General features: G+C 52.6%; 1 protein-coding gene across 2 annotated transcripts in view; it reads right to left on the bottom strand.

Annotated features, from left to right (window-relative positions):
* Nucleotides 1–4,151, bottom strand: part of TEF (thyrotrophic embryonic factor) — a 15,661-nt gene extending 11,510 nt beyond the window's left edge. For both annotated transcript variants that reach the window (XM_010561348.1, XM_010561433.1), the window contains exon 1: nt 3,840–4,151. In XM_010561348.1, coding sequence (XP_010559650.1) covers nt 3,840–3,942 — 103 coding nt within the window. In that variant the 5' untranslated portion in view covers nt 3,943–4,151. The remainder of the gene's footprint in view (nt 1–3,839) is intronic.
* Between the last annotated feature and the right edge of the window lie 5,841 nt (nt 4,152–9,992).

Raw genomic sequence — 9,992 nt, forward strand, 5'->3', positions numbered from 1 at the left:
CGGGCCCACAGGAAATCCTTGTGATTCCCCAGCCAGCCCCCCCACTCCCCGTCCAGCAACAGGGATGCCGTGCTGGGATTTAAGCTTCTGAACACACAAAGGGAGCAAATGTTGCCAAGTTCATTCCCGAGAGCGGAGGCAGATACTGAGGAGCTTCTCCTGCAGAATGAATAAGCTCGCAGAAGTGACAGACGCTACAGCCACGGGCTTCTCCTGTCAGCAGTTGCTGCCTCTTGCCGCAGAAGGGCCGGCCGCAGCAAACCTACCGCATAGCACCGCAAGCGGGGAAAAGCAAAGGGTGCACAACCTCCCTGCGATGGCCCCATCCGCACCCAACAGAGCCACAGGTGCCAGGGCGGAGATGTTCCCCCTCAGTGCCAGCAGAAAAGGGACATCTTCCCAGCTAGACACTTGGGCATCTGCTTGGTTCAGCTGCCCTTCCACAAACCTCAGACATTTCATTTCAGTGGCAAGGCACAATTTGACCTGACCCTGGCTAATAAACCCTGATGGTCTTTGTGACACAAAATCAGTTCCGAGTTCCTCTCCACGCGCCCCAGGAAAAGGAACGGATTGGAAGTCGCATGAGGTAGATGCCTACTGCGACGAGGACCCGGGGATGTCTCCAGCCAACCTGGGCAGACAGGCAGCTAGCTGCCCTACCTGCTGGCTATTTCTTTTGTGTAGGCTGGGAGGCAGAATCTGCTCCCTCCTTCACAGGGAACAGGGGTGGGACTCCTGATGCAACTCCTGCACACATGCTGCCCGACGGGGAGCTTGCAAGGGCCACCTTGTTAATACAGGCTGGAACAGTGCAAGTTAATACATCATTTATCAAGGCTGATAAATCCAGCTGCAAGAAGCAGGCAGAACAGGTCATGCTCTGCTGCCCAGCGTGCTCCAGGGCTGCTAGTTGCCCTCCACGGACTCCCTCTGCCTTGCCAAGCTCAGCCGGCAGAAGGAAAAAGCACATGCGTGAAAGGGAGATGCCACTTCACACGGGGCAATGAAACAGATGTCGGACCACACATGAGAGAGGCGGCACACACAGCTCGGCAAGGGGCAGCGGGCTCGCAGCGATGCTTTTGCCTGGGGAAGAGCTGGTGGTAGACAGAGAACACAACCTAGTGAGGCCGGGAAGGAGCAGCTTCTAGGAACGGGGTGAGGGGATGTAGCCAAAGCGGGCAGGCTGCAGGCTTCCCATTCAGTTACGGCTCTTATGGTCCCTTTGTTCCATTGTTGTTGATGCTGGAGGCCCCAGGGGATGATGCTGTGTCTCAGTACTGTACAGCGCTCCTTCAAGGAACAGGCTCTGCTCTGCATGCATCCCCCCTGCAGATCTCAATGGCAACCGCTTTGCTGGGTAACATCCATATGAATGGAGGTAATTAAAACCACTCACCAGCCTTTACCCCAGGGCTTTTCCCTTTAGATGGACCATGTTCTTCCTCCAGCGCATTTCCACCCACACTCCACTGTGCTAAGGTTTGTTCTGCACCACCACTGGGTTGTGACTTTGCTTGGAGAGGGTTTAGCTTGTATACACTGTTAGCTGCCCGGCCCGCAGGCAGGAGGGAGGGAGGGAGTTCCTGGGGAGCATTCCTGTGGGTTCTCTCACATCTCCCTGCTCGGGCATCAGCTCTGCCCTGCCAGCTAGGAGGGAGGCAGGCTGCTCCGAGAGAGCTTTTCCTCACCACCTCTGGGGATTAGGGGCTCAAGCCACTGCCAGCAGAAAGTGGGCACTGCACCATCAGCTGTACCTTCTTGGTTAAGCTGGGACCTGCCTGGATTTTTACAATTTCTCTTCTGCTCTGCAGCCGAGAAGGAAGAGAGGAGGACAAGGAGATGTGAGGAGAGGAATGCAGCAGCCTTGGCTGTTACTGCTGGGAGTCTTGTCAGGGCCAGATGATGCAGAACAGCCCAGCTCTGATGTAGCAGGGAGACAAGCGAGAAGCAGCCCAGCGCTAGGCACAGAGTGGGGGGGACACGTACAGCAAGCCCCGCTGGGAGGTTTGAATAGCAGAACACATTTCAGACAGAGGCCTGAGACCCAGCAAATCCAGACAAGTGGTGTGTGGGTATGGAGACCCAGAAGGAGAGAACTGAGCTCTGTGGGAAGAGGGCCATGATGGGAACACTGGCCTGGGGAGGGAGGCGGCATAATAAGGACAATTCTAAGAGTTTCAGGAGGTGCTGCTGAGAGGCAGGGTGGTCCTGGGGCTGAGGAAGAACGCTGCCACAAAACAGCACCCTCAGCTGCCAAATAAGCCACACTGAGTTAAGACTAAATGATTCCCTCTACAAATCATTGATCTCCCCTCTACCTCCCACTCCAACTCTTGCCAAACAGATAAATCTTGCCAGCACTCCGCCATTGGATTAATTCAATCCACTTGGCTGTGGAGATCAGAGATCCCAGAGAGGCAGCCAAACTTCAGCTTAGCCACAGCAAGGCTCAGCACCACGTGAGCCTCCCTTGGCCGTTACTGCCTCCTCCCAGCTAGGTCCACTTTCTACCTGGGTATCAGTCAGCTCGGAAAACATGCCCTGGTCTCCACACGCAGCTTCATACTGTACGATATGTAAACACACCAGTTAGCAGGCAAAGTCTCAGCAAAGAAGAGAGCCAGCTCACAGGTGGCACCAGCAGGAACAATATGACAAAATGAGTGCCTTGGGGGGTAAGGCAGCTCCCCTTGCCCTATTAACCCCTTTCCCACAGGGAGCCGTGCAGGTGCCACAGGGCTCCCTGTATCCCAGCAGGTGTAGGCAGCTGCCTTTCCTGCCTTACTGCTGGAGCAGCAGCATTTTCTCTGGTTGACGCTGGAGCGAGAGCAGGATCCCATGCCACAATGTGCATCTGGCTTTTCTGCTCCCACCTCCTGGATCACGCTGCCCCTCAAGACTGCAGAACCATCTGCGTGTCCTGGTAGCAACTCCCTGCAGAAGAGCGAGCTCCGTGCATGTTTGTTTTTGTAAGTTCAGCTCACTCGTGCCTAGGCATGAGCTTGTTGAGCTGAGGTGTTCCCACAAACCTCCCCAGCACTCGGCAGCAAACGTTAAAAGACAACAACCAAAAAGCAGCTTGCCAAGGGCATGTGGCATCCTATCGAAAACCAGAGTCCCCGAGTTGTGCGATGGGCACTTGGAGCACGCCCAGCAACAGAAAAGTGATCAGTCCAGCAAGAGTGAAGTGTTCAGCACAGCAGAAGCCCAGGGTAAATAATCTCCTGGGTCCTTTCCGTTTGTTTTCTAGGATGCTATGCAGAGAGTGGGAAAGCCTAGGAGTAGAGAAGTGCTCTTGCAAAGAAAACACAACATTTTCTGTATTCCCTACCCCAGCTTTCCACTGATAAACAACTGCAGCATCTAACACAAAGTTTGCACAGAGTCAGCCTGCTCCACACAGGCCGGGCTCCCTGAACAGTCTGCATCTGGGAAGAGGCAATCTCTGGAGCCTCAGCAGTTATTAACCGTGGGACAATCTGGATGGCAATCCTGGAAGTTGCTCCTATGTGAACATGGAGATTTGTGCCCAAGCCTCCTCTGTGCACAAAGCTTTGCGGGTTTCCAAGAAGTAGCTGAGCACAGAGATTAAAAGGATCAGGAGCTCAGCGCTCTTGACTGATTTTGTAATCAATCCATTGCTGCCGTTTTTCCTTCTAGCTGCACAACACGCTCGGTGCCAGAACCCCCCGTCCGACCTAGACACTTGGGTGAAACACACCCTTGAAGGGCTTGCAGCAAACAAGATCTTCTGCCCCCCTCTCGCCTTGCAACTTCAGGAGGGGAAGGAGAAATCAAAACAGAACCCCCAGCACGCATCCCCTCAATCCTACCTGTCATCTTGTTGGTCCAGGGTAAGGAGTACTCCAGCAGGGACTTCAGGACTTCTGGAAAGTCCAGGGCAGCGGGGCCCCCGGGGCTGTTGCAGCTTGACATGTCCTGTCCTGGGACTGCGCTAGCACGGCTAAGGGAGGGCCAGGTGCCTGGCCGCCAACGCTACACCCCACTCGCCTGGGCGTTGCGAGAAGGGCTCGGAGGCACCCGGAGCGGGCTTGCCAAACTACTCCGGCTGAGAAAAAACGAGGAGGAAGGGACGCAGCCTGGCAGGGATGCAGTTTGCCCGGCTGTCTTCACCTCCCCCTCTCCCGCTCTGAAGTGTCCAATTGTGGAAATAGCTTGCAGCCTCGCAGGGCTGGGCCGGGCGGCTGGCCAGCGTGGTTTTACAGGGCCTCTCCCAGCCAATCCGGCAGCAAAGAACTGGGCCAGTTATCTAACTTTGCAAAGCCAGCACCCTTTTCCTTCCCAAGGTGTTATAACAAATACACGCACTGGGGTCGGGGGGGGGAAGTGCGCAGGCTGTCAGGGGTAGACCTTGGCTGCAAACGCCACGGAAAAGGGATCCTCTGAAGGGCTCTTGGGAGGCTCTGAGGAGCTCTGAGCTGCGCAGGCTGCCCCGTGGAGATACACGCGCTGTCTGCATCTGCCTGCTAACTTTCCAGCTCTCTGAGATGCAGACAGAGACAGTATTTGTATATGATGCAACGCTTACTGCGTGCCCCTCCTAAGGCAATATAGATAACGGCGTAAGGCATCTTTCTTATCAGGTGTGCATCATCCCCAAAATGCAGAATTTCTCTTCCTAAGTGGCACAGAGTTTTATCAGAAAGCCAACTGACTCCTCTGGGAGCAGTGATGTAAGGCAAGAGAGTTCATGCACCCTGCAAATACTCTGATAACGGCTGGTTAAGTAAGATCTTGAGCATGCAAAGCCCCTCCTCTCCTGTTAGTGAAGTTTTTAGCATGAAGGGATGGATTGGAGACAGGAGGATAAAGGTTCTGATCTTCTTTGTTGGGATCTGGCATGGGAAGGAGCATCTTACATGAGCCAGGGTCTTCTCTTTTGCTGGGTGTGATAATCAGAACAGAAGTGCCCTTATTTCTCAGTTTGCTCCTGTGTGTTTTGCCAGGCTCAGCCTTACAGTGCCAGTGTGAGTTGATGGGAACCTGGTATTCCTACACTGGGCTGTGAGCCCCAGCTGTCAGGGACAGCCCAGCAAAACCGTCTGTGGCTCTAAGCATGAAAGTAGCCTGAGCGAAGTCATTAGTACTCTTCTTGTGCCTGAAGTGAAGCGCTTCACTGGCCCAGCATTCAGAGTCTTAAAAAGTGATAGGGTTTTGCTCACTCCCAATAGCATGGTGTTTGGTCCCATAAGGAAATGCATTTGATTTAACCCAGTAGAAACCAAAAAGAAAGAATTACCTAGCCAGGTTGAGTGGTTGGGAATTTCAGATTAGCTGGGGAAGTTTCATGACCTAGATCCCAATCTAATCAGGCTCAGAAGTCACACAGTAGATGCTTTGGTAGACTTCTTAATTATGAAACAACTTCATTACCACCTCTTGGGATTTTCCGTGTGGTTTTCTCCCCCCCATTCCCCAGAGAGAATGTAAGAAAACAGCCAGTGATAACCATCGTGGTGAAGCCATTCAGGGAGAATAGTCTCCTCCTAACCCCAGGCTGTTACGGTGTCCTCCACCCACCAAGCTGGAGCCAGCAGACAGACCCTACAGATGGTCAGTGCGTTCTGACTGCTGGGAGCAAAGAAACGATTGCATCTCTCCCTCCTGAAGCACAGCCTGCCAGCCAGGAGGTCCGTGGCCTTTCCTGAAATCTTCTGGTCCATTCTGTCTGGGCAAAGCAAGCAGAGTAGGGCCACTCAATCCCACCAGGCATCATTAACGTTTGGGAGAGCTACCATCACATATGCCTAGGTCTGCTTCCCATCAAATGATGGCAAGGTAAAGTGGCTGGGAATGTGGTAGCTGCCCAATGCCAGGTGCAGCTGGACCTCCTGGTTTTGCCCCAGGCTCAAACTTGTCCTGAAAGCTGAACAAACATCTGACCGCCTGTCTGGAGGAACCCAAGGACTTCACAGCAGCTGCTGCAGCAATTGACTGACATTTATGGCTTCAGAAAATGAAGAAGTTAATTGAGAGGAAATTCACAGAATCATAGAATGGTTTGGGTTGGAAGGAACCATAAAGATCATCTAAATTGTCACTTAGCATTTTAAATTATTAGCAATGGACATCTGTAAGTTCTTGTCTAGAGATCTGAGAGTGCCTACCTCATCTTGTGTTTGCCATGTCCACAAAGTCTCCTGCCAACACTGTGTGTCCTTCTTGATTCATAATCCCTGAAAAATGAGCTCCCACCCAGGAGAGGAGCTTGGGTAACATCACTAGCAGGATGCATCCACACTGCCCTGACTTTGAGCCCCAGGGAAGCAGAAACCGTACAATGGAGTAGAGCCATAGCAGTGGGGAGTGTCCGTCTGCCCTTGCATCCCCCCCATGGAGAGTGCTTGAGCTGCTTTAGTGAATGGAGTTGAAATGTTGGCTCTGGAAAGCTGCAGGCAGGACCGCAGATTGCATCATTTGTGCTGGCTGCACTGTTATCGGATCAGATCATTATTTATTATTATTGTAATCTCATGTTAGTGGAGGTCTCAGCAGCTCTACTCCATCACTCAGAAGCCCAGCCAGCCCTTAACAGCACACTTTCTCACAGACTCAACCAGCTACAGTCAACTTACGCTGGCCGTAAGTGGGTGGCATGCAGAAGGTGGCACCTAATGTGGCAGAGAGGGCCAAACTCCAGAAACATCAGCTGAAATGGCAGAGGCCAGGACTACCTTCAGTGTCTTTTCTGTAGGTCTCCCGGTGCAGCTACCCACACTGCCCAGCCGTGCTGGCCGGGCCCCTCGGCACATTTGCCTGAGGAGCGTGTTCAGCAGTGCGATGGCCACAGGCAGTCCCAAGGGCAGGAGTGGGGGTCGTTCAACGTTTGCCTTGGTCCATGCTCTCCATCCTTTTAGATTTTTCATTTCAAAGTGTTGTTTTTTTTTTTTTAAGCACAACCACATTCTTGTCTTTTGCTTTGCCTCCCCACCCCGACCCTTTTGCCTCTCTGCAGTGCTCAGGTACTTCTGTTGGTACCAGAGCATGAAATGTCGCTCTTAAAACCCCTAATTCTACTCCTGTCTTTAGAGGGATCGCTCTACAGAGGTCTGTCATCAGGCCCAAAGCACACCAGGAACCACAGAGCACCACTGTTCAGGTGTTATTGGTAGGTACAGCCTTCCTGGCAGTTTGAGACCCCAAAGAATCGTTTCGGACACTCAGACCTCTGATAACAACCCTGTTCATTACACGGAGCTGGGCGAGGGGGCTCTCTGTGCATCTCTCCAAGTTGTTTCCCTCAGTCCCAGAAGTGCTCCCTCAACTCCTTCACAGGGCCACATCCACGGTGCTTCTGGAGCTGCCTTTCCACTGCTTCCCCTCCTGCCAGTGTCTTGCAGCTACCCTTGGCCCCAGAACAAGAGATGGTGGCACACCTGGGGGCCGCCTCAGTCAGAAACTCCTGGATCACTGCTGTGGGTCTTGTAGTTGGTGGTGGCACCTGGCTGCACATCGATTTCTGAGGCCACCGTTACAGAAGGGAACTTAGTTTTTTTCTTACTGGTATCTGAAAGCACAGCTCATGGAGAACCCACCAGCAGCAGTGACATTTGACCAAAGAAAGGCATTATTGGTTATAATTACTAATTGCTGTTATCTCAGCTTCCTCCAATGAGATGAAATCTTGGCTTGAAAATCTAATGGAATGTGTCCTCTTAGAAAATAAAAACCATTTTTTTCTGATTTTCTGAGGACACAAAGCTTACACAACAGTATTATCTATCCATCTATCCACCTAACCCTCCCTCCCGAGAACACGCTACTCAGGTTGCCAAAGGGATAAATATATTTAAATATCTTTTTTCTATTTGAAAGATAAGCTAGGAAGAAGAGAGTCAAATTAATGCCTCCTCAGAGAGAAAACCTGCTGTTATTTGTTCTCTTTGATCTGGGGCACACATATTGGCAGCCAACACCCCAAAGCACGTGCTGCCCCTGGCAGGCAATAGTGAGGGGACAGGCAGAAGCCAGCAGTACTGAGGGGACTTTGTGGTGACAGACAAGGTAGCTTACTCCCCTGAAGTGTATCTGGAAATAACGACAAAAATCTGTAAAAATCTCTAGAAGCTATACAAATCCTGCTGCTCTCGAAGCAGCTTTTTTTCAGTCACCCAAGACCATTCACCTTGGAAGCACAGCCACTATTTGGAAATTTCCGTATCTCCTCATGCAAGATGTCTTCTGCTGCAGGTCCCACACATCAAGCCTACTCCTCACAGTCTGCATGGAGGTTCCAGGCCCACCCATGGAGTTTGGTTCTTGCACCCAAAGCCAGCTTGGTAAATGGTTTCCTCTTTCTTCTTTTATCCAAGCAAACGCTTTGCCAGAGGTCAGTCACTGCCTCTTTGCAGACGTCTGTAATTTTTTTTTTCTTGTACTAGCTCCTAGTATGAGGCAGAGTATCGCAGGCATACACGTGCCCATGTATGTGTAGATGCGTGCCTGTTTCCCTCGGTGGAGGAGCAGCGCTGGGATCCCCCAAGCGAGCGGTACAGTTCAGTGGAAGGAACCGCCTGCACCTCCCGCCTGAGGCAAAAGGATTTCTAAAAATTAATTCCCCAAAATGAGTGCCAAAAAGCTAATGAGCTTTGCTTCCCCACCCCCCTGCCAAGATATCTCCCCCTTCTTGTGGTGCTCACGTGGCAGCCGGGCTCACCGCAGCCCTGCTCCTCTGCACGTGGCCTTCCCTTGTGAGGTGCCATTTGCCAGAAAACTAGGTGCTAGGCAGGGAGAAAACGTGAGAAAGGCTCTTAGGATCACCAGAAGTTGTGCTGCCCTGGGCAGGAATGACACCTAGAGCTGCCTTTCTGCATTTCCCTGCTCCAGAAAAGCTCTGGGAGCCTGGGCAGAGCTGGCTTTGGGAGCTCTCTGAACAAGCCTTGGCAGGAGGCAGAGCCCAGGAGGTGCCAAGAGCAGCAATAAACCAAGGCATTTAAAGCAGGATGGGGAAATCCAAGGACAGCAATTGCTGGGCCTCTGCCAGGGTCTGTGGGAGACTGTTGGGTGGGACAGCAAGGAAGATACACGCTCCTCCGGCTGCTTCCTTCGCAAAACGGAGAGGCTGGCTGTAAGGACCTCGGCTGTCCCTTGGCCATCCCTTCCCTTCCCAGGCTCACTCACCTCTCCCGGGAACGACGCGGCCCCCGCCAGGAGCAGGGATCCTGCAGCACCATGGCCCAAGAGGTCAGAGCCCAACAGATGGACACGGGAGTCAGCTGAGCCTGGGGAAGGCACGCGGGTTGAAAGATAACAACCGATCCCCTGAGAAGGCTGGGCAGTCTGGCTGCCGCTGATCCCCAAAAGCCAAGATACGAATGGTCTCGATCAGGACAAGATCCAGCCTGCCGAGAGCTTCTTTTGAAACACTGCTTCTCTATTGAATCCCCACCACAGCTCCCAGGGGCAACGTCCAGCCCTGTTGCAGTTATCCTCAAGCCGTTTGGCTAAGGAAAACTGACGCCATCTCGCTCCTGCGGAAGCAGGACTTTCCCTCTGCCTCTGAGCCTTGCTGGGGTACAGACAGGGGAGCGTGCCTTGGTTTTCAATTAGAGAAACTATGCAGCTCTTCATCCTTCCTGACCGTCTGCCTGGAGGGCCCCAGCACTACCGAAAGCCCACAGCTAAGGCAGAAAGAGGAAATCCACAGAGAACAAGGGAAATACAACAAAGAGCACCTCCAGTGCTGAGTATTTTTCTGATTCCAAGCAAGCCAAATCTACTCTGGCATCTGGGTTTAGAGAGTTCTATCCCAGCCCTGGGTAAATGTCATTTTTGGGAGGATTAATCCAGACGGTAACAAATAAGCCTATTTCCTGGAACTCTCTCCTAGGTCTGTGCCTCCTGAGGCTCCCAGGAAAAAGTAGGAGATTTCTGGGGCACTGCCATCTATAAGCTAAACTGCAGAGAGGAGCACCCCTGAAAGGGGCAGTCTTGGGAGCCGCCAGGGCCAGGACTGTTGCACGTGG

Source organism: Haliaeetus leucocephalus, unplaced genomic scaffold (genome assembly GCF_000737465.1).
Source record: "Haliaeetus leucocephalus isolate CR32 unplaced genomic scaffold, Haliaeetus_leucocephalus-4.0 Scaffold0, whole genome shotgun sequence".
Taxonomy (NCBI): Eukaryota; Metazoa; Chordata; class Aves; order Accipitriformes; family Accipitridae; genus Haliaeetus; species Haliaeetus leucocephalus.